This window comes from Leopardus geoffroyi, chromosome C1, assembly GCF_018350155.1.
Source record: "Leopardus geoffroyi isolate Oge1 chromosome C1, O.geoffroyi_Oge1_pat1.0, whole genome shotgun sequence".
Classification (NCBI taxonomy): domain Eukaryota; kingdom Metazoa; phylum Chordata; class Mammalia; order Carnivora; family Felidae; genus Leopardus; species Leopardus geoffroyi.
In genome coordinates this window covers 20,438,329-20,459,802 of record NC_059328.1, presented here as the reverse complement: position 1 = coordinate 20,459,802, position 21,474 = coordinate 20,438,329, and the positions used below count along the sequence as shown (strand labels likewise).

At 41.0% G+C, this 21,474-nt stretch overlaps 1 protein-coding gene across 5 annotated transcripts in view; it reads right to left on the bottom strand.

Annotated features, from left to right (window-relative positions):
* Positions 1-21,474, bottom strand: part of WDTC1 (WD and tetratricopeptide repeats 1) — a 70,527-nt gene that overhangs the window by 14,422 nt on the left and 34,631 nt on the right. For all 5 annotated transcript variants that reach the window (XM_045476229.1, XM_045476233.1, XM_045476231.1 and 2 more), the window contains exons 4-7: positions 6,143-6,189; positions 5,626-5,737; positions 2,742-2,929; positions 144-326 (exon numbers count right to left, since the gene is read on the bottom strand). In XM_045476229.1, coding sequence (XP_045332185.1) covers positions 144-326; positions 2,742-2,929; positions 5,626-5,737; positions 6,143-6,189 — 530 coding nt within the window. The remainder of the gene's footprint in view (positions 1-143; positions 327-2,741; positions 2,930-5,625; positions 5,738-6,142; positions 6,190-21,474) is intronic.

Here is a 21,474-nt window from a genome sequence, read left to right as displayed (position 1 = left end):
CGCACTCTCTCTCTCAAAAATAAACATTAAAAAAAATAACAGAATTTTAAAAACCCACTTCAAAAAAGAAGAGGTCATGGCAATGAGGGACAGGGGCAGCAAGTTCCCAGGGACTTGCCCACAGGAGGCTGAACTATTCATACCTGTGGTTATGGATCATGCGAATGTCATAGAGCCTCACAAAAGGCCCACTGGCCCCTACTGCCAGGCAGTTGTTGTCCTGGGGGTTGACGGTGAGGCACTTGGCCTCCACCAGCTGGCCACAGTACTCTGTCAGGTCAATCAGCACCTCCGAGTGTTTGCTGTTCTCCCGAAGGTCATACTGGCTGTGAGAGAGGACAGTGTTAGGGGATGGGGATTGGGTCCTCCTGTGAGGCAGGGGAGAAGCCAAGGCTTTGTTATACAAAGGAACTGGGAAGGGCTTTGACCTGTTCATAAATAATAAGAATGTAAAAAAACCACCCCCATTTCCTGAGTGCTCACTGTGTGCCAGGCACCTGAAATAGGCTTCTCACACAATCTGTTTTATTTTTCATATAACTACTTAAGGTGAATACTACTGTATTTTTTTTTTTTTTACAGAGATCAGTGATATTGCCATTAAGTACTATTTCTACTGATTCTAACATTGAGAAAATGATTTGTGTCTTGTGTCCCTAAGTGTTGTACATGGATTATCTAATTAAATCCTCACACCAGCCCCAGGTATCGTTAGAACGCTGAGGCTAAAGGCAAGTAAAGAACCTGTCTGGGGTGACACAGCTTCCAGCGTGAAGCTGGAATAGTGCGGAACTGGAAAGACAGCCTTTAACCACTTGGCTTTGCTCCTTAACTCCAACTTTTAATCTAATTTCTTGCAGGAGACAGAAGTACGGAGGTGATATAAAAGAGAATCTAGAGGTCGCCAAGAGTTATCTAGAAACACTAAGCGCCAAGACAAGCCTGAGTCCCACTCAGGTAGTAAATGTCACGCCAGACATCCCTGGCAGTAGCACACCCCTCGAAGCAGTCTGGGGGACTGTTGTGCTGCCACTCCACAGGCACAGAGAATGAGGAGGGTGTCCCCATGTGGTCACCCACTTCTTGCCCGGATATCGGCAATGATCTCCACCCTGTTTGCCTCACCTTTCTAAGCCGTCCTCACCAGACTGCTCTTCCTAGAATACTGTCTTTGTTCCATCAGTCTCCTGCTCAAAAACCTGCACAAATTCCTCAATATTTTTAGCATGAGCTTACTGTTAATTTACTTTTACCAAACTCCTCAGTCTGGTTCCCAAGACCTGACTGCCACTAAACTTGTTCCTCAGTTTTCTAACTGCCTCACTTACGATGACAGACAGAACTCTCTATGCCCCATGTGGCACATTTACCCCTGCCTTCACAAACTGTTCAAGCTGGAGAGTCCACTCTGCTTTTCCTTGCCCATCCAAATCCTGTCTATCCTGGAAGGCCCAGCTTATGCTCACCCTCTGCTAGAACACCTTCCCTGACTGTGCCTGTGTCTAACTGCTTAGGCTCCAATCCTACCTAGATGCTTGGCCTCTACCTGCTGCCCTGGCACAGTCTGGTTAGGTAAGGTCAATAAGAGTAACACAGAGTTTTACCTGTCACCGACCAAGTGCTTTCTGTCTTCCAAGTACCATCCAAGGTTTCACAGGCGCTATCTCATTTTGATGCTCAGGCCAACAAGGGAGATATTATGATAATTCTCATTTTACAGGTGAAGAAACTAAAGTTCAGGGGTAAAGTTACTTGCCCCAAACACTGAGTGACAGAGGTAGGACTTGATTCCAGGTCTGTCTGACATCAGTGCCCTGCTTCTAACTGCTGTTTTATAGTTCGTGCATGACTTAGATATCTCTCCTCCTTTGTAACAGGGAAGAGCGAATCCTATAAGATCTCAAAGGAGGCATTAAAGCAGGTTGGGGAGATAAGGACACCTCTGAAGAAAGGAGTTAAAGAGCAATGAGACCATTTTAGGATGAAGAAAACTAGAGCAAAGATATGACAATCCAGGCCAACGGAGAAGGGGAAAGTCCGCTTTCCCATTTCTGACTGACTATTCCCTTCCCACACATATGCCCACTGATCAATTGTTCGAGAGAAATGTATCAAGCACCACTATGTGCTGGGCACTGTGCTGGGCTCTAGGGACACAACTAGGAACAAGGTAGAGATGGAGGTGCTCTGACAGTTCACTATTCAGTGAGTGATACAGACGAAAAGGTAAACCAAGAAGAAAATAAAATAAAAGAACTACAGAGGGTGATTACAGTTACAGAGGATACAATTAGGGTGCTGAGACAGAATGATGGGGGGGTCTACTTTGGACAGGATAGTCAGAGAAGGTGCTTATGAAGAGGTGATTCTTGAGCTGATCTTAGGGTAAGAAAGTTCTTTCCAAGCATGGAAAGAACTGGGGACAGAGAAAACCAGGTGGAGCAAATAGCAGGAGTGAAAGCCCAGAGGAGGCCGACATTATGCACTGGTGAGAGCAGGCTGACAGGCCCGGATGTAGTGCAGGAGAGGGTAAAGAGTGGGGAAGCCGAGAGCAGACAAACAAATGTTCCCAGCTGTATGTCCCAGACAAGTGCCCTGGGCAGACAAATGAGGCTGGAACTCTGCTGGAGGGAAGGAGCCAGGCCTGTGGAAGGAAGCAGTATGGGAAGATGGGGCGGGGGAGCCAACATGCAGTGGGAGCAGGGGAGGCGCAGGCCCCACTTGATGCCTCAGGCCCTTACCGGATAAGCCCATCTTCAGCAGCACTCCAGAATGTGTTGGGCCACATGGGCGCTGTGGCGATGCGTTTCACCCGGTTTGTGTGGTCTCCAAACATGTGGATTGTTTCCTTTACCGTCAGGTCGTGGACATGCACTTTGGAGTCGGCTGCCCCCGTGATTAAGATGCGGTCCCCAGCATGAGGCAGGAACTGCTCCAGAGAGATTGAAGAAGAGATTGGCAGGCAGTGGGGGTAGGGTTGGCCACGGAAGAAGACTAGCATGGATGTTAGCACCCTCTTTCCTTCTCCATATCAGGCAGGAAATGAACTCATCCAAGGCAGTCCACTAAGAAAACTTTGGATCTCAAGCATCAGCCCATAGGCCTAAAGGTCAAAGTTGGGACATACGCCTTTACTTTGCCGGAGTGGTCCTGACTTGTGCCAAACTGGACTACCTAAGAAATCTTCCTCTGATTCTTCCCCAGATAAGGGTTGAGTGGATGATAATCATAGTTGCTACCATTTACTAAGCATTTACCATCTGGCTGCCATCTGGGTAGGTATCTTATCTTATTGATACTTAAAATAAAAATTGAGGTTCAGCAGGATTGTGTTCAAACTCAAGTCTGACTCCCAAATGCATACTGCCTCATGAGGACTGTTTGATAGCCTGAGGATTACCTAATAAATTAGTCTTAAGGTGAAAAGGACTTCCAGTGTTTTAAGGAGAAAGTAGTATTTTAAATTGGTTCAAATATTTCTGGAGAACACTCTGGCAATAGGTAACAAAGTAAAAACTGCTTCTATCTTTTGACCCCAAACTTCCACTTCTGAGAAAAAATTTTATTAGAAAAAAGAGACCTGTGCAGAAATGCTCAGAGCAGCACTCTTCATAATAGCAAATACTAGAAATGGCTCAAATGTTGACCCTTGGGGAAGGGCTGAGCATCAGGAAGAAACATCTCCCTACAGTTATCATAAAGAATGAGAATCCCACCATTCTGACGAAATTGAGATGACATATGGTAAGAAGAAAACAGCCATAAACATAGCTTTGAACAGTAATTTTTAAAAGCATGTCATTCTATCGCCTAGCTTTGAGGAAGAAAAATATTTAGTTGACTTTTTCTCTTTCTTGAGTTCAAAAGATTTAATTACCTTTTTTCTTAATTGAAAAGTTTCTCCCAATCCACAACAAGGCTGAATGGGTGCTGGGGGTGGGGCATTATTCCGCATTTAAACAGCTCAAGTCCTACTGGACTTAAATGTTCACAAAAGAGCAATAATTCACTTTCTACATACCATTCTCTATTGGATCACCAGGACAAGGGCTAGATGAAACAAATGAAATTTGATCATTTTTAGGGGCAACCAGCAGTCTTTAATCCTGTCTGAAGACAGAATATACTTCATACACAACAGTAATAAATAGGCGAGCCCTTGAGGGCTACTGCCACACTCACCACACTCTGTGGTTACCACCAGGGGGAGCTTGAGGGCTAAATAAATATCTGTGGAATGTTACTATCTGAAGAGAGAAGAATCCTTTTCTACACTTTCACACAAGAGGAGGCTGAGGGTCTGTAAATGTAAATGCCTTGCCCCAAATCATACTATTAGGAAGTTACAAGACCACTGTCAAATTCTGGTTTCTGAACTCAACATTTTGTGCTCTCTAATGCCAAAGTGATGGCTTAGGTCCCTTTCCCAGATCCCACCCCAAAGATTCAGATTGGACCTAACACTTTTCATGGGGCAGAAACCATCTGTTTGCCATGCAAGAGGTGAAGAGGCATTGTTCTGTCTCTAAAATTGCAGAAAATCATCTAGGATTGGTCCCTGGAGCAGGAGGTGAAAATCAGAGCTTGGGAAGGAGGCAGGGTTTAGGGAAGTAAGTAGGTTCTTGGCTCTCAAATCTACCTTCTTCATGTATCTTGTAATGCTTCTTGATATTAATTAGGAAAATATTTCTTAGATTAGTGAGGCTTTCTAAAGGACAGTCTCACTCTCACATACATCTATTATAGAATTACAGGGCTGGAAAGGTCCTTAAAGGTCATTTCCTCCAAACTTCAACCTGGCAAATAAAGTTCCCAGTGTCGAGAGTACCTCAGTGCTAGGACACTTGCTTTAGTCTCAAAGGGCCTATTCTACCTTCTCCAAATTGCTCTAAGCATCACACAGTTCTTTACTTCATGAGGTCCACGTTTGCTTCTATGGGCTCGGAGCCACTAATGCCAAGTCTGTTGCCTGGGACCAGAAGGCACAAAGTTTCATGTCACTTCCATTTCGAGGACTTCAGAGACCTGAAGACACTTGTAAGTCCCCTTCCCACCTCTCCTCAGCTCAACTCCCTTCCACCAACAAATCAGCAGCTCAAACACAGAACAGCTAAAACACCTGTGGCCAGGTGCCTTTTTACAAATCATCTTATTGAACTATAATATCAAGCCTGTGGATTGCTGCTTCCCTTTTAAAATTAAATGATTTATTTACTCATTTATTCATGGGTCCAGGGGATTTTCCTAAGCTACTTCCTATTTACAGATGAGTAAAGAGGTTCAGAGAGGTCAGATGACTTGCCTAGGTCACACAGCTTCCAAGAGGCAGATCAGGGAGTCAAACACAGGTCTCCCTGCTATCTAAGTTCATGGTTGGAACCATACCACCCACCATCACCACTCAAATAAATATAAACATCATTTCATCTAGAGCTGGCCTAGATGCTATAAGTGAGGAAGCAGAACACGGAAAAGAGATGGGGTTTCAGGAATCACCATCAGATACTCAGATCACAAGGTGTCTGCGACCCCAGGGAGTACATGGAACACGTATGTGCAGATACAACCATGCACGCAGACCAGTCATGCATGCCTTTCACTTGCTCTGTGCCTTATCCTGCTCACCTTGACAGAGAAGATATTTGCAGTGTGTCCTGTGTGCATGGAGAGCAGCTTCTTGTGGTGCAGCGGGTCCCACACAATTGTGTGCTGGTCATCGGAACCAGAGGCCAGCAAGCTGCAAGCAGAATAAGGGGTTCTACCTCTCCCCTTCCGGCCCCGCCTCCCCAAACCCCACGTTCCCCACTGATAGGGAGTGAGGCCACACAGAGCGTGAGGAACAGGAGATGTCACAGAATTCAAGCATATCTTGTAAACATCAGTTGATTCTCTTCTACTTTGTCCTAAAGATTTCTCATTATTCCTTAAACACATTAGATTATCAAAAACACAGGGTTTGGATGGTCATCCAATTTATTGTTCAACAGTGCGTTGATAGTGGTGGACTAAACTTCACTGCACAGAAACGAGCAGTAGTCTCTTTTCCCTAGATCTACCAAGAAGGAGGAAAGTCCCCTCCCCCTCTCTCAGCCTCTCCACTCCCCTCTCCAGCACCCTCTTCGGTACTCTAGTTCATACTCACTCTCCTTTCTCGTTCCACTCCAGACAGTTGACACACCCTGAGTGACCCTGGGGAGTAAATGGAAAGGGACAAGAAGACAGCCAGTTAGAGGTTCTCTTGGGGAACTCAATACTGAGAAGTGGAACTGAACAGGAGAACCAGCCTTTCCATCATCAGTGTTTTCCAGGTGCATGTGAGTGACCAGAATTGAATTAAACTGCCTGGTATCTTACAATATATAAAGTACTTTCATATTATGATCTCACTTGATACTGAACAACTGAGCCCTAAAGGGCAGGTTTCATTGATCCTATTTTGCAGAAAAGTAAACTGAAGTTCAGATGAAAGTAAGTAGTAGAAGTGAGATCCAAACAAATTTCTGCTTCTACCACTGTCCCTTCAAGGGACATCCCCTCAGCCACAGAAAATTTGCCCAGAGAATATCTAACCCAAAGGAAGCCAATTAACTAGAAAGTTGATCTTTCATTCATTTGGCATATACTTAATTTATCAAGCACCCATTGCATCCCAGGTGCCGTTCGGACACTGGGGATACAGCAGTATACAAAACAAAGTCCCCAATCTTCTGGAGCTTACTTCAAGTAGGTAGAGCCTGGTATAGTAAGGTTAACTGGGCCAGAGTCTTGAGCTTGGGGATGTGAAATGAGAAACATGGAGAGAGTGAGGCAGTTATCAATAGACACTGAGGTTGAAAGCATGCACAGAGAGAAACCATGGTAAAGCTAGAGCTATGAGGAAACAGAATCCATGAAAAGCAGAAGGTATAAAGTGGCAGAACCAAGTCTTACATGGGGGAAGGAAAGAACAAGTCACTAGGCATTCCTATATACTGGTTTCTGTTCTCTCACCCTCCTTCATTCCTAATGATACCTAGATTTTCATTTATTTATCTCTATGTTCCAAATTAGACCATGGGTTTCAGCAAGTGTAAATCCATTGTCCTTGACACACTGATAGGTTTAGGAACTTAGGCATAAGCCAAATTGGACGTGGCATTTACTTGGGCACAGGGATTGGCTCAGAAATAAGCCTGTGACCCCAATCAGATGCAGGGGGCACAGTGGCTGGGAGGCTTCCTGAAAAGGAGTTTTCTCATTCTCAGGAGACAGTCTATGAAAGAGATACCTTTCTTCTTTCAGATTTTGGGTATACCAATGTGACACTTGGAATTGCCACCACAAGGGAAGCCAGCCTGAGAGTGAGGTCAATACACAGAGGAGTGACCAATACTAATGCCTACTCTACTTACGGACTTCCAGTTAAGCGAGACAATCAGTTCTTTACTGTTTAAGGTCATTTGACTTGGGCTGTTACTTGTGGCCCAAAACATGCTGATAAACTCCCAACTCATTCTTCAGGTCTCAGTTTATAGGCACTTTCTTCAAGGTGCTTTTCCTATCCTGTAAATTTGGGAAGGAGGCATACCCTTCCTGTGGGCTCCTGCTGTCACACTGGATTATGACTCTGTGTTGACATGGTAGTCTGCTTCACCAGACTGAGCCCCGAGAAAGCAGGCTTTGTGTCTTATATTCACTGCATCCTCAAGGTCAGATACAGAGCCCGGCATATATCAGTTGCCTGAATGAACAAATGAGTCCAGTGAGACTAGTGGGAAGAATCGAGAGATATGAACAAATCTAATTCCCCAACTGTCTAGTTAGAACGGCTTTTCCTCTGCCTTCTCCTTCCCTCTTACCCTTTGTCCTATAAAGATTCTTAGCTAGGTTGAACCACATTTCTTTCCAGGTTCTGCACTTAACGTGCATTCACTCTGTTCAGACTTGTCAGACTACTTGTTGACCTGAGCCTCTCACTCTCCCATGGCACTTGGTTGAAACCCCACACATGGCTCTGATCACTCTTTTAGGGTCAGAATCATTTCTGTCCTCAGCTCTTTCATTTTCTCACCAGGATGTAAATTACTTGTGCCTGGGCCGGGGTGGTGGTGGTGAGGGGGGTGTTGGTGAGGGGGTGGTGGTGGTGAGGGTGGGGGTGTCACATCTATAGCTTGCAATCTCCCTTGCAATACCAAGAGCTTTGAATGATTGCTACTTACTGAGAGCTTACAAAGAGCTGGACACAGTGCTAAGTACTTGTGGTAGCCAGAAAAATGGCCCCCAGATGTCTGTGTCCTGATCCTCTGCAACCTATGAATATGTGATGTTTGGTGGCCAAGGAGACTTTGCAGATGTGATTAAGGTTAAGGTCCTTGAGACAGGGAGAGTATTCTAGATTATCCAGGTGGCCCCATTATGATCATGTAAGTTCTTAAAATCACAGAACCTTTCCTGGCTGCAGAGAACTAGAGAGATGTAGGTGTGAAAGGGATTTGTCTTGTTATTGCTGGCTTTGAAGATGGAAGAAGGGGATTACGGGTCAAGAAATGCAGTAGCCTCTAGAAGTTGGGAATTGCAAAGAAACGAATTCTACCCTACAGCCTCCAGGAGGAACACAGCCCTGTCCAGATCTTGCTTTTAGCTTGGTGAAACCCAGGTCAGACTTCTGATCCACAGAACTGTGAGATAATAAATTTGTGTCGTTTTGAGCCATTAAGTCTGTGGTAACTTGTTATGGCAGCAATAGGACACTAATCCAGCACTCTATATCTGTTGTCTTGTTTAAGAAACAGGTATCACTACTCATATCACATATAAGAAAGACAGCACTGAGAGAGATTCGGTAACCTGCTGTGATACTGTAATTTATAATAAGAAATATGTAATTGGTCTTCTTCCCATATCTGAACCCCTAAAGACCTTGGAATTTCCTAAGTGATAAGAGTGAAAAAGATGTCTTGATATCCGTAACAAACCCCTTTCAACAACACCTGAGTTTATGTTAATGAAGTGATTTTTGGAAAGCGCCTAAGGATGGGGTCAAGTTGCTAAAGGAACCAACCATATGACTGGAGGGTTAGAACTTTCAGTCCCACCCTCCTGACCTCTGGGGAGGGGAAAGGGGCTGGAGGTTGAATAGTTCACCAATAGCCAATGATTTAGTCAATTGTGCCTATCTATTGAAGCCTCCACAAAAACCCAAAAGAAGAGGTTCAGAGAGCTTATGCATTAGGAAACATGTGGAGATTTGGGGGAGAGCAGTACACTCCAAGAGGGCATGGAAGCTCTGTGCCCCTTCCTACATACTGTTTAGGTATCTCTTCTATCTGGGCTGTTCCTGAACTATATTCTTTTAGAATAAATGGGTAGTCTAGTAAGTAAAATATGTTTGAGTTCTGTGAGCCATTCTAGCAAATTAATCAAATCCAAGGAAGAGGTTGTTGGACCCTCCAATCTACAGATGGTTGGTCAGAAGCACAGGTGACAACATGGACTTGTGATTGGTGTCTGAAGTGGGGGGTGTAGGGGGTGGCAGGGCAGTCATAGGACTAAACCCTTAGCCTGTACAATGTAATGCTGTCTCCAGATTGATAGTGTCAGAATTGAGTTAAATTGTAGGGCACCCATTAGGTGTTGGAGAATTGCTTAGTGTGTAAAAATAAACAAAACCCCGCACATATTGGACCTGCCAAGTGTGGCACTGCTAACAGTGGTGACATGAAGCAGGATTTTAACTTGAGAGCCTGAGCTCTTACGTATTGTCTGAGAAAATGGATGAATGCTTCTAGAATTATTGTCTTGTCCACAAATCAGTAATCCATCCAAAGTATGGAAGACAGAGGCCACAGTAGACAAATATGATACTTATGACTAATTTTCACATGGTAGAAGCTAGTTTAGAGGTAGGTAAGTTGAAGAGAGTATAGAGAAAAAGCTCAAACCAGATTCTAACAAAAATACAAAGTAACTATTGACAAAAAATATTAATAAAGAGCTTTATAAGTTAGAACACATGTTTGGGATGCTACTTAATAGGGAGCAGAGTAAGGGGGGGTTACTTTGGCCTTGATAACTAAGACTGGCTTAGATATTGGGTCACAATCTATAATTAAATTGTAAAATACAATGGAAGGAAATATGCCTATGATCTATCAGAATTAAAAAGTGGGTAAAAAATGAAGAGAGAAAACCTTAAACTTTTAAGAAACTGGGAGCAAGGATGTTTAGAGATGACTCCTAGAGAGAAACAGACCTTTGTGTGCCTCCCTGGACCCTTGGAAGTACTGCTGTTTAGGGTAAGCTTTGCACACTGGGGACCTAGAGGAAATAGAAAGTGCACAGAGATAGAACCTGTAATAAAACTTTTAAATCTCACGGGGCGCCTGGGTGGCGCAGTCGGTTAAGCGTCCGACTTCAGCCAGGTCACGATCTCACGGTCCGTGAGTTCGAGCCCCGCGTCAGGCTCTGGGCTGATGGCTCGGAGCCTGGAGCCTGTTTCCGATTCTGTGTCTCCCTCTCTCTCTGCCCCTCCCCCGTTCATGCTCTGTCTCTCTCTGTCCCAAAAATAAATAAACGGTGAAAAAAAAAAAATTTTTTAAAAACTTTTAAATCTCACTTAAGTTCCAACCTTTTAGATCCTGCTTAACTTTGTTAAATATTGATTACAATTACTATTTGTTGTAAGTCCCTATAATTTGCTGAGTAGCATGGTGTATAAGAGGAGGAGGAGGAGGCAGGAAGAAGTATTTTATCACTGACACTGCTCAGAATTTTAGGTGCATAATGATGATAAAAAGCAAATGGACTTTTAGTGGGTTTTATTACTGCTTTAAAATTCTTTACAAACTATGTACCCCTTATAGCCTGCATTGCAGTCCCCACCTTGGTATGCCACTACTAGGTAGAATGCTAGTTAGTAGTATACACAATCTCATTATTACTCCCTTTTCACAGGTAAGACCAAGTCTCAGAGATAACTTACCCAGGGTTGCACAAATTATAAATACCAAAGCCCAGATGGGAACCCAGGTCAATATAACTCCAAAGTACTTCTCCATGCTGGACTACCTCAGATACCATGTTTATTACTGCCTGTATTAAGAAGAGATCTCGGGGCCCCCGGGTGGCTCAGTCAGTTGAGTGTCTAACTCTTGATGTTGGCTCAAGTCATGATCCCAGGTTCGTGGGATCAAGCCTCGTGTCAGGCTCCACTCTGAAGTGTGGAGCCTGCTTGGGATTCTCCTGCATTCTCCCTCTGCCCCTCCCCACTGCTTGTACTCTTTCTAAAATTAAAAAAAAAAAAATCTCATTGCTACCATCACCTTAAAGACTGGCAGTTTCATGTAAAGTTAAGCTTATATTTACCCTATGACCTAGCAATTCCATTCCTAGGTAATCACTTGAAAGAAATTAAAACATTTGTCCACATAAAGACTGACATAAGAATATCCATAGATGCTTTAGTTTTGAAAGCTCCAGAGGCAGCTGGCTGGCTCTGTCAGTAGAGCATGTGACTCTTGATCTCAGAGCTGTGAGTTCAAACCCCACATTGAGTGTAGAGATTACTTAAATTACTTAAAAAAAAAAAAGATTTTATTATTTAAAAAAAAAATCTCAAAATTTAAAAAACAAAGGCTCCAAACTGGAAATAACCCAAATGGTCATCAACAGGAAAATGGATAAATAAAATGTAGTTTATCCACACAATGGAGTACTACTCAGCAATAAAAAGGAACGGACCGCAGATACATGCAACAACATGGATGAAACTCAAAAACCATTATGCTAAGCAAGAGAAGCCAAACACATACAAAAATATACTATCTAATTCCATTTACAGTAAGCCTCAGAATAAGCAAAACTAATCTTTGAAGACAAAAGCCACAAGGTGGTTGTTCTGAGGTAGGAGGGTTGACTGGAAAGGGTACTGTGAGAACTTTCTACCATGATGGTACTTTCTTTTTTTTTTTAATATAATTAAAAAAAATGTTTATTTATATTTAAGAGAGAGAGACAGAGAGACAGAGCTGTCAGCACAGAGCTCGATATGGGGCTAGAACCCATGAACTGTGAGATCATGACCTGAGCCAAAGGTGGACTCTCAACTGACTGAGAAGAGCCACCCAGGTGCTCCAGTGATGGTATTTTCTAACTTGTTACAGATGGTTGTTACACAAGTGTCAAACTCATTTAACTCAATACTTGAGACCTATGCACTTTATTTTTGTGTAAAGCATACATCAATAAAGAGAGAAAAAAGGTAATAATAATAATAGCAATAGTAGCAGCTGATATATACTGAGAACTATCTCATCATGTACCAGGGACACTATTGTGCCCTTCATATATAATTTTAATTTTTACAACTGTCTTATGATGGAAACATCATTACTATTCTCATTTCTCAGAGGAGGAAAAGGTTAATACCCGACCCCATATTGTATAAATAGTGTAGCCAAACGATGAACCCATGTCTGACAGATTCCAGAACTCGGCTGTTAACCAGGATGTTAGACTGCCTTTTTAAATTCTAAACTGTCTCTCCTAAAACTTAAATGCTTGCTATGTGCCTGCCAGTATTATACCGGGCTCAGAGAGACATAACTGAGTCAGACAGACGCGTCTCCTGTCCTCACAGAGCTGATGAGTTTTGTTTTCTCTTCCTCTACACTAAATATATAGCATTAGCCTTTCCCCATGTTATTATAAACTCCTCATAAGCATCACTTCAAACGGCTATAGAATATTCCTCCAAAAGTTAAACTGTATTCACTTCTACCTTAGTGTTGTACATTTAGGTTAGTTCCAAATTTGGTGAGTTGATGTATTTTAAAATTCCAGTGGGAAAAGAACATTTACAGGTGACTGGTCAGCCCAGAGTAGGCATAATGTCATGTTTTTTATTTTTATTTTTTGTATTTGGCTGGAAATATATAAAATCTGTGTTGTAATGCTAGATATAGCCCATGCTACTTAGGAGCCTGATGAGCAGTCGTGGTGTGGCAAAGTGTACTTAAATGGAAAACATTATTAATAAATACAAGTGGGTAGACAGCAATCTATCAAGATGTGGGATCCACAGGGGAAAAATAATAAAAGTCATTCTAGTCATTCAGTTCTAGAGGGAAAAAAATGGGACCCACCATACATGGGAATAATAAAAAAAAGAGAGAGAGGAGCAAAGAGCTAGGAAGTCTGCAAATCAGTGTGTATACTGGTATAGCCAAAAGGACTGGGGAGCCTTTTATCTAAATTTACTTTTTACAAGAAGCTGAGACTGGTTAGTGAGAATCAGAATTGTAAAGTGAAAGAGTTGTCTGGGTTCAACTCTGGCTTGACCTCTTCTTAGGTATATGGGTAGTCACTTAAGATTCCCAGAACCTCTGAGTTTTCATTTGGAGATGGGGATGATGATAATGTAAACCTGACAAGATCATTGTGAAAATCACGTGGTATAATACATGCACGCACACTTGGGTAAATACTGGCTCCCATCCCTGGAACTAGTCCTCAGGTATATTCCCTCACCAATCTGTGTGTGTACCTTCCAGATGCTACTTTCAAAGACCCCTCCCACACAGCTAGGATACTCACATGGGTACACACCTTGAACAACTGGATTCTCTCCTATCTACTTACTTTTCCAAAAGGGTTTATTTCTGCAGCTATTAAGTTGCTACCCTAAACTATGACCAAACAGAAAATTCATTTATTCAATACCCATTACATACAGGGTACTGAGAGAGAAGGGAATAAACTGGAAGATAAACAAAAACAGGTCCATGTCCATGGCAACATGAGACAAAGATCTACCATAATAAAGGAGAGAAATACCCCAAAACCTAGAAGAAGATAGGAGCATCAGGCTTTAGGAACAAGCTTAAAGGATTTTTGAGGATAACAGCTTGCACATCCACATGCAAAAGAATGAAGTTGGACCCCTACATCACATCATATACAAAAAATAACTCAAAATGGATCAAGGACCTACATATGAGATCTAGAAGTATGAAACTCGTAGAAGGAAACATGGGTATAAATCTTTGTGACTCTGGATTAAGCAATTATTTCTTTTCTTCCTTTTATGTGTGTGTGTGTATGTGTGTGTGTGTGTGTGTGTGTGTGTGTGTGCTGTAAATGATGACTAATGGTTTCTTAAACATGACACCAAAAGCACAAGTGATAAAAGGGAAAAAAATAATTTGGGCTTCATTAAAATTAAAAACTTATGTGTGTCAAAGTCACTATCAAAAAAGTGAAAAGACAACCCCCAAATGAGAGAAAACATTTTAAATCACATATCTGATAAGGGTCCAGTATCCAAGATATATAAAGAATTTTTACAGCTCAACAATAAAAAGACAAAAAAAATTCAATTAAGAAATGGGCAAAGGATCTGAATAGACATTTCTCCAAATAAAATATTCAAATGGCCAATAAGCACATGAAAAGATGTTCAAAATCATTAGTCATTAGGGAAATGCAAATCAAACCACAATGAAATACCACATTACATCCAATAGGATGGTTATTACAAAAAAGACGGGTAAGTTTTGGTGAGGATATGAAGAAACCAGAATCCTCACACATTTCTGCTGGGAATGTAAAATGATGCTGCCACTTTGAGAGTTTGATAGTTCCTCAAACAATTAAAAATAAACAAAAACCGTATGATCCATGAGAAAACTAAAAATGTACACCCACACAAAATCTTGTACACAAATGTTCGCAGCAGCATTATTCATAATAGACAAAAAGTGGAAACAACCAAAATGTCTACCAACTACGAATGCATAAACAAAATGTGGTATGTCCATATAATGGAAGGTTATTTGGCCATAAAAAGGAATGAAGTCCTGATTCATGCCACAACATGGAGGAATCTTGAAAACATCATGTTAAGTGAAAGAAGCCACATACACAAAAGCCATATATTGTATGATTCCATTTTTGTAAGATGTCCAGAATAAGAAAATCCACAGATGCAGAAAGTAGACTAATGGCTGCCAGGGATGTGGAATAACTGCTAATATGGGTAAAAGGTTTCCTTTGGGGGTGATAAAAATGTCTTGATTTATAGTGGTGATAGTTGCACAACTTTTTTTTAAAGTTTCTATTTACTTATTTTTGAGAGAGAGAGAGTGCACAGACAAGGGGCAGAGAGAGAGGGAGAAAGAGAGAATGCCAAGCAGGATCCACGTTGTCAGCACAAAGCCCAACGCGGGGCTCTATCCCATGAACCCATGAGATTGTGACTTGAGCTAAAATCAAGAGTCTGATGCTTAACTGACTGAGCCACCTGGGTACCCCAATAGTTGCACAACTTTGTGAATATACTAAAAGAAAAAAAAACCCAATGAACTGTAACCTTCGATAAAATAAAAAATAAACTAAAAACAAACCTACAAACTAGCAGCAAGCTGCATTTGGCCCACAGGCCATAATTTGCTAACCCCTGATCTAAAGTATATTCTTTGAGGGTGCCTGGGTGGCTCAGTTACGCATCTGACTTGGGCTCAGGTCATGACCTCATGGTTTGTGAGTTCAAGCCCTGCATTGGGCTGTGCACTGACAGTGTAGACCCTGCTTCAGATCCTCTGTCTCCCTCTCCCTGCCCCTCCCCAGCTCATGTGCGTGCTCTCTCTCCAAACTAAATAAACATTAAAAATAATAAAGGATATTCCTTGAAATCTCTCCCAAAGTCAGGTCTTACTTCCATCTTTTTCTTTGTGGGTAACTAATAAAGTTGGCATACAACTTACTTCTCAAAGACAACACTGTAAAAAAAACTCTAACAAGTCTGTTAGAATAAGGTTATGTTATGAAACTTCCCTGGTCTCCTAATTATATTAAAAAAAAAAACAATCTAATTTGATATGATTTGTTTCTAGTGAATTTATGCTCAAATTATGTAAGAAACAAAACAGAAACAGAAAAGCAATCAAGCCAGACCATGAAGGTGAGATACATGTTTGTAACTTATTTAAGGAAAATATTAAGAAAATTAATAAAGCAAGAAAATAAATCCACCAAGCCAAGAACTATTTGTTAAATCTATCATCTATCTATCTATCTATCATCTACCTATCTTTTTAAAGTAAGCTATATCCCCACCATGGGGCTTAACCTCACGACGCTGAGATCAAGAGTCACACATTCTACCAACTAAGCCAGCCAGGTGCTGCTAAGCCCTTTTAAAAAAGTAGACACATGAGGCACTGGGTGGCTCAGGTGGCTGAGTGTCCGACTTTGGCTCAGGTCATGATCTTGCGGTTTGTGAGTTTGAGCCCCCATCAGGCTCGCTGGTGTCAGTGCGGAGCCTGCTTCAGATCCTCTGTCCCCTCCCTCCCCCCCTTCCCTGCTTGCGCTCTCTCTCAAAAAAAACAAAACAAAACAAAAAAAACATTTAAAATAAAAAAGTAAGTAAGGAGATACAAGACTGCGGTAGAAAGAATTATGAACTGTGGGGCCAGACAGGCCTGACATAAATCTCATTAATCTTATTTCTACCACTTTTGTGACCTTGGAAATGCTCAATTTTACTCCCCTTATTTGTAAAGTGAGAATCCTTTCCTCTCCCTCTGTCTACCACGTGTGGAACAATGTTCCACAATTGCCAAGAAAACCCACAAGTAAAAGAAATAGAATGGATCAAAGTGTGTTCAAAACTTTAAGGTGGGGGGGTGCCCGGGTGGCTCAGTCAGTTAAAGCATCTGGCTCTTGATCTTGGCTCAGGTCATCATCTCGCAGTTCATGGGTTTGGGCCCCACGTCAGGCTCTGTGCTGACAGTGTGGAACCTGTTTGGGGTTCTCTCCCTCTCTCTCTGCTCTTCCCTGCTCATGCTCTCTTTCTCTCTCTCAAAATAAATAAATAGAACTTAAAAAAACCCCAAAAAACCAAAACTTTAAAGTGGCCTTAGAAGATCCTGGTGATGCAACCAAAAATGAAAGTGGCCCCCCAAAAGTGAGGCCTGCAGGCTATAAACTGAAATCCCAGGATATTTGGCTCCTGTCTAGTTATGACATTAAAAATCATTAAGACAAGATGAGTTAGCAAAGATGTCCAAGGGAAATATATAGCAGAACATCTTAGAATTAATCCTAGTTAATATTAAATTTAAATCCTCTAATCTCAATTTCTTTTCTGCCTATCTTACTCAGTTGCTGCCAACACATCAGTTCTTTGTATTTTCTCAATGAACATTTTTAACTTTCTATTTTGAAACAATTTCAAACATAAAAAAGGTACAAGAATAGGACAAAAACAAGCATATATACCTGTCCCCTAATTCATTAATTGCTAATATTGCCATATTTGCTTACTCCCTCTCCCTTCCTCTCCTCTTTCTCTACACAAACATGAACACACACACACACACAAATTTTTTCCTGAACCATTCGAGAAAAAGTTGCAGACTTCAGGGCCCCTTACACACTTAACTACTTCAGTATGTATTTCTAAGAAGAAGATCATTCTTTTATTTCACCAGAGCACATCTATCAAAATTGAGAAATTTGACAATGACATAATACTATAATTTAATATATAGTCTATATTAAAATTTCACCAAGTGTCCAATAATGTCTCTTCGATTTTCCTGATCCAGGATCCAATCCAGGATCAAACACTGGGATGACACAGTGGTCAGCTTCTTTTTGGTCTCTTTTATTTTTTTATTTTATTGAAAAAAATTTTAATGTTTATTTATTTTTGAGAGACAGAGAGAGACAGAGCATGAGCGGGGGAGGCACAGAGAGAAAGAGGGAGACACAGAATCTGAAGCAGGCTCCCGGCTCCAAGCTGTCAGCACAGAGCCCGATGCAGGGCTTGAACTCATGAGCTATGAGATCATGACCTGAGGTGAAGTTGGACGCTTAACCAACTGAGCCACCCAGGCACCCCTGGTCTCTTTTAATCTGGAACAGTTCCTCAGTCCTTGTTTTTTATGACATTGACATTTTTAAAGAAGATAGAAGCTATTCTGGAGAAATGTTTCACAGTTTGGATTTGTCTGATTATTTTCTCATGATTAGATGTAAGTAATGCATTTTGACAGGAATACTACCTAAGTAATCTTGTATCTTCCTCAGTGTACACTATTAGGTGACATATGTGTACAATTTGTCTTGTTTAAGGTGGTATCTGACAAGTTTTTCCACTATAATGTTACTATTTTCCTTTTGTTATCTGTGAGGGAATACTTTTCCATTGTGCAAATAAATGTCCTCCATTCACATTTCCACTCAATAGTTTCATTCACTGATTATTCTTGCCTGAATTAATTACTAGGATGACGTGGTATGATGGTTATAAAATGGCAATTTGTCCAGCTCTATCATTTCTTCATTTAGGAACTGGCAATCTACTGGAATAAAGGGCTTTTCTCTGTCTCTCTTCCCCCCCTTCTTTCTTCTCTCTCTCTCTCTCTCTCACTAGTGTAAACTCAGATTTTTTTTTTTTTTTAAGAGAGAGAGAGCATGACTAGGGGAGACGGACAGAGGGAGAGAGACAGGATCTCACGCTCAATGTGGAGCCTGACACAGAGCTCAGTCCTATGACCCTGGGATCATGATTTGAGCTGAAATCAAGAGTCAGACACTCAACCTACTAAGCCCCCCAACTCAGATATTTTTTACTCAGTGGGTTTTAATTCATTATTGTCCCTATTCATCCTGATGTTCAAATTGTCACAGATTTGGCCAGTAGCATGTTTTTTGAGCTAGGTTCTGTGTCCTCAATGGTACGTTTCTTTTATTTTTCATATATTTTTTTACTTTTTGTTTATCTTCTGCTTTAAGATGTTGTAGGCTCATCTTGTACACTCCTTGTCCCAGAGCTGGAATCAGTTATTTTTTCAAGGACTCCTGGTTCTTTTTAGTGGGGAATGCTATTTGAGAAACCAGTAACTTGTAGCCATTGAGGTATTATTACTTCTGGACCCTATCAAAGACAGAGTTGGAAATAATGTATAAATATATGTGAATATATGTGTATTTGTTAAACCATGAGATCATACTGATACTGCTAATTCCAATCGAATACCTCCGAGCTATTCTTTGCCTTTCCATATTCCATATCTGAATCTCCCTTCTCCCACATTGAGAAGGGAACAACACTCAAATATCTATCAATATTATATTTATTATTAACATTAATATATTTATCTCAACAAAACTGATATATTTACTCATTTGCCCAATTCTCCAATACAAAATAGTTATGTAATTGCTACAGCGATACCACTGCAAATGACAAATCTACTATCTAGAGTTCAATCAAGATTTCTTTAAAGTTCGTCTTTAAAATACATATGGTCAAAGAATACAAAGTAATGTGTTCAAAAATTACTTGGATTAGTTGGCATCCTTCTCCCCAACTTTGTTGATTTTATTTTACTTTTTTGAATGTGCAAAACCTCAACATGGTTCTAAAAGTAAAAAACTCTACAAAAACGTCCAGAAAAAGGTTACTCCCTTTTCTCTACCTCTCTACCCTATATCTTCCACTCCCTAGAGGTTTCATTAGTTTCTGCTTACCCATCTGGGCTTGTGTTTGCAAAAATATGCAGGTACCCATATAAACTCTTCGTTAAACCAAAATTGGCAAAAATTCTATTAAAATATCCCTTAAACATATGGAAAAGATATTCAATTTCTCTCATAAGAGAAATGTGACTTAAAACTATATTGACATACCATTTTTCATCTGTTAGAATGGTAAAATTCAAAAGCTTAACCACACAGTCCATTGCTGAGTTGTGGAGAAACAGGCACTTTCATGTATTGCTACTGGGAAGGCAAAATGGTGCAACTCTCATGGAGGGAAATTTGGCAATATCTAACAAAACCTCATATATATTTACCTTTTGGTTAGCACTCAAACCTCTAGGTTTTTACCCTAAAGATACATTTCCAGCAATACATGTACCCAAGGTTATTCATTACGGTATTATTGTAATTATGAATGATTAGAAACAACTGTAAGAGTCCATACATGGGAAATTCATTGAATAAATATTGGTTCATCTACATAATAGAGTAGTAATAAGAGGTCTATGCACCTATGAAAAGGACTCTATGAACTTATACAAGTGATTTCCAAGATATATTGGTAAGTGAAAAGAGAGAATATATATATATCTCAAGTCATGTTTCACTCATTCTTCATCATCAACAAGTCCTCCACGTCTAGTCATTCCCTCTATTCTCTCTTCACATGCTGCCTTTATGTCTTTACTTGCCTTCCTATTCCCTTAAGAATTCATGACTCGTTACTAAAATCATTCTCTTGCAACATTCATCTGACAAAACCCCAACCCTGGATGATATTCTCTTGTATCTTCAACTTTCCCTTTCTCTACTGATTCCTTTCCCTTGGAATTATACATGCCCAAGTTTCTCTAATCTAGAAAAGTACTTCCTTGACGCCAAATCCATGTTGAGCTATGCCTTCCATTTCTCTTCCCCTTCACAGAGAAGAATGAAAGAGTAGTCTATACTCAGTATTTTCACTTCCTCACTTCCAGTAATTCCTATTATCTATACCACACACCACAAAAATGGTGCTTGCCAAGGTTACCCTTGCCCTAAATCAATGTAGCTTCCCTGACCTAAATCAATGGACACTTCTTAATCCTTACCTTACTTGGCCCCTGGTAGTATTTGATGGTGCTGACCACTTCCTCCTCAATGAAACTTTCTTCTTCAGGGTTCTGTAGCATCACCGTCTCTCTGTTTTCTCTTCCTACTCTTCTAGCTAGTCTTTCTTGGTATCCTTTCCATATTCTTTTTTGTTCACATGGCCCTTATGTTTGTCTTCTTTATGGCTCTATCCTAGGCTTTCCTCCCACTCTACACATTCCCCAAAGGCAATCGCAACTCACTTTCATTGTTCCAATCTCTATACTGCTCACTGCTCCCAAATCAACACCTCCAGTGTGTACCTCTATCTTAAGCTCAGACCCAAGTATTCCAACTACCTATCCAGAAAGTGCTAGACAACACATAACATACAGCTCCAGAGCCTCCATACTGAGCTTGTTATCTTTCCCCTCAAACCTATTCCTTTTCCAGTGCTCCCTAAGGCAGAAATTTGACCTTCACTCTTGATTCCTCTTTTCCTAACGTTTCATATCAAGTCACCAAGAATTCTATTTATTTTATCTCTTAAATGTCTTTCAAATTCACTGACTTCACTCTATCCAAATTACCATTATCTTGGTTCAGGTAACCCATCACGTCTTCTTCTTCTTTTTTTTTTTTTTCAATATATGAAATTTATTGTCAAATTGGTTTCCATACAACACCCAGTGCTCATCCCAAAAGGTGCCCTCCTCAATACCCATCACCCACCCTCCCCTCCCTCCCACCCCCCATCAACCCTCAGTTTGTTCTCAGTTTTTAAGAGTCTCTTATGCTTTGGCTCTCTCCCACTCTAACCTCTTTTTTTTTTTCCTTCCCCTCCCCCATGGGTTTCTGTTAAGTTTCTCAGGATCC